Below are 3,463 nucleotides of genomic sequence, written 5' to 3'. Positions count from 1 at the left end.
ACCCAGGCAGGGGGATTGGGATCTATCCCTGGTTCATGGGAAGGCTTCTGGAATGTGGTGCCTGTGCTGTGACACCTTGCACAGCCTTGGTGTAGTGGGAAGGGACTGGGACCTGTCTTAGCTCAGTGTGCTGGGCTCTGCTGACTCCCCACAGAAGACCTCGATTTGGGGGATGTAGGAATGCAGGGTGGCTTGGGAAAGAGTGCTGGGTGTGGGAGCAGGGAGGAGAGGGGATCTGTGAATAGTATGTGGAGTGAGTAGAAAGTTTCTTAATAAAGAAAAATGCAAAAAAGTCAAAGGATGATCATGAAGGTGGGCACTGAATCAGGAACCATGAAGGAACTCTGATTACTGGCTTGAACTCCATGGTTGTTCAGTTTGCATTCTTATACATCCCAGGAACACCCTCCCATGAATGACACAACCCCTTTCTTCCTGAACCCTGATACACCAATCATTGCTCAAGACATGACCCCACAGTCATTCTTACAGAAAAACCTGATGGATGCATTTTTTCCCAACTGAGGTTCCTTGTTCCGTGATGACCCTAGGTTGAATTATGTTGATTAAACACTAATTACAACACAAATGTAAGAGCCAGTACTGTCATGGTACCATGACCCATTGAGTATCCGTGTGTCCTCCAGACAAAAATTAATACAAATGTTAAAACACTTAAGAATAAGAATCTGTTTCTCAAATAGAATATAATTATAAATAATGTGTGGCTATCCCATGAACTCTTCCTTTTTGCAAACATCTTTTTCTTAATGGCTTCCTTTAGGGAACTCATGAAAAAGGGAATTCCAAGGAGGAAGAGAGTACAGAATATGGATACAAACTATCTCTGAAGAAAAAAAATGAAAAATATTTGAATAATGAGACTTATGCCAAGTTCTCCAGTATAGTATGAGATATACATTTATTTCTGCAATACTCCTTCCCAAATTTTGTTACCACACTGAAGATAAACACACAAAGAGACATACAATATGACTACAAAACATTCTTCTAACACTCAGAGCATCAAGAATGTGGGAAGACAGCACTCTTATTGTGGGTGACCATCAGAGCTTGCACAGGATGGCTGACTCCCTAAGGTCAGGACCTGTCTCTACTACTGCCTCTCTGAGTACAAAGTTGATGCACACAGAAATAAAGGACACAAAACATGAGATCTCCAGTACCAATGCAGACGTTCTCAGTGTTCTGACTGAACAGGCGGGCTCCAGCTCAGCACTTCACATTCCCATGGTTTACATTAGCATGGCATGTAGGAAAACTCATCCAACTCTTGTTCTCTATGGTGAACAACACCTCAAGGCAAAGGGTCCCTATAATCATGTCTATTTCTTCTCTACTTCTTGGCTTGACTTCAGCTTCTCTGGCTTATTTTCTACTTTACTTGACATAAACCTCAAGCCTAGTTGAATACTATAGTGTTTTATGAACAGCTTGTCTTCCCATTCCTTACCAATGCAATAATCATATTTAGGAACCTGTGATGCTCTGTGTCACAAGGTATAAACAGATATAAAGTGCACAGAGAAAGACAAACTGACATAAACCAAGAAGAAGTAAAACCTAATCTCCAGGTACAGTGTTCCCTGTGAGAAGGTGAAGAGGTTGAAATCAGTCTCGTGGGGATGCTCTCAGATAAACACACGATCACATGTAACAGTGTAAGTGAGCTGCTTCCTCACAAATTATTTCCTGGATGTATGATGAGAATGAGAAAATTCCACTGAAATCAAAACAATACATTTTTAACTGTTACTTGAGCAGAGATTCTGATCACTAAGAGTCCCAACTCCATCCTGAATTCTCTTCAGGAATTCATAGAGTTCTAAAAATGCAGTAGGACATGGTACCCAGTGCTGCCTGTACTGTGTGGATGTAGACTCACTTAGTATAAACACTCTTACGTTTTGCTTGTCAGGTCTGCACAGTGTGATTCATACTATTTCTCATTTCTCAGGGATTGCAAATCCAGGAAAAAAAAAAAAAAAACAGGAAAATTTCCTGAGTTTCCATCACCAGTTCTTCTAGGAAGCACATGGCAAATCTCAGTCAACTGAGGGAAGAGTGGAAGCCTTGCCTGTGCTTCCTTTTATCCTCTCAGGAACCCCTCCCAATGCAAAGCAGGCCTCAGGCGCAGGCTGAAAGCCCAGGCAACGCTTAGGAGCCCCATCTCCTTTTCAACAGAGCCTCCAGTAGAGCATGGCTGTCCTGGTGCTGCTCCTCTGTCTGGTGACCTTTCCAAGCTATAAGTGTGTCAGGCTTTCAGGGGAGGGTCCCAGGCATATCATCTATGGGATGTAAGACTGATGGTAATGTTTGTCCCCAGGTGCCCTGTCCCAGGTGCAGCTGAAAGAGTCAGGACCTGGTCTGGTGCAGCCCTCACAGACCCTGTCTCTCATCTGCACTGTCTCTGGGTTCTCATTTACCAGCAATGGTGTCAGCTGGGTCCGCCAGCCTCTAGGAAAGGGTCTGGAGTGGATGGGAGCAATATGGAGAGATGGAAGTACAGGTTATAATTCAGCTCTCAAATCCCGAGTCACCATCAGCAGGGACACCTCCAAGAGCCAAGTTTACTTAAAACTGAACAATCTGCAAACTGAGGACACAGCCATGTATTTCTGTGCCAGAGACACAGTGAGGGAACTCCAGTGTGAGCCTGCACAAAAACCTCCCTATGGAGACATCTGGTACCAATAGGGGGCACCAATGACCACTGGGATTCCTGAGGACCACAAGTAATGTTCACTTCAAAATCTATTAAGTTCTGGACTATGCTGAATGAGCACCAGTTTTATTGTCGGAACTTGTGGTTTCTTCTCCAAGCCAAAGATGTTCTCTAGAGGCCCCTCTGGACTGTCATCTTATTCAACCTTCTATGTGTGCACAAATTAGAACAAAATTTTTCCCAACACACCTTCTAAGCTATCCAATTTCTTCTGGTTACCAGACAGAATGGCAGCTAATTTGATATATTCTCTCTCTCTCTCTCCCTCTCTCTCTCTCTCTCTCTCTCTCTCTCTCTCTCTCTCTCTCTCTCTGTGTGTGTGGGGGGGGGTGGGGGGGTGTGTGTGTTTCACTTGATATTTCAAAAGGAATCTGAAATTGTAACACTTGTTGACTTTAAGTTCCTTGAGGAAGCTTGTGAAATTTTAGTAATTTGTAATTTATCTTCTTTGCCTTTGAACATGTGATGGAGAAACTGCAGCTTCCCAGAAATATTGTCATTTTCAAAAAATAGATTTGAAACAGAAATATCCATTATTTTCTTCTTCTAAACCAAAAGAACTTAAAAGAATAAACTTGGTTACCATTTGTGAAAAATTCTCTTTTCAAAAATTTTCATCTTGGTAAAAATTAGTTTGCTTATATGAATAGGGCTGCTATGAACATAGTTGAGAAAGGGTCCTTGTGGTGTGGTTGAGCATATTTTGATATGACCAAG

General features: G+C 42.5%; 1 gene segment (V, D, J or C); it reads left to right on the top strand.

Moving 5' to 3' along the window:
- Positions 1-2,220: 2,220 nt before the first annotated feature.
- Positions 2,221-2,718, top strand: LOC118575655. The segment is given in 2 exon segments: positions 2,221-2,272; positions 2,348-2,718. Coding segments are annotated over 2 exon segments (423 nt in total).
- The last annotated feature ends 745 nt before the right edge of the window (positions 2,719-3,463 follow it).

The sequence above is a fragment of the Onychomys torridus genome, unplaced genomic scaffold (assembly GCF_903995425.1).
Source record: "Onychomys torridus unplaced genomic scaffold, mOncTor1.1, whole genome shotgun sequence".
Taxonomy (NCBI): domain Eukaryota; kingdom Metazoa; phylum Chordata; class Mammalia; order Rodentia; family Cricetidae; genus Onychomys; species Onychomys torridus.
This window is presented reverse-complemented; position numbering and strand designations above follow the sequence as displayed.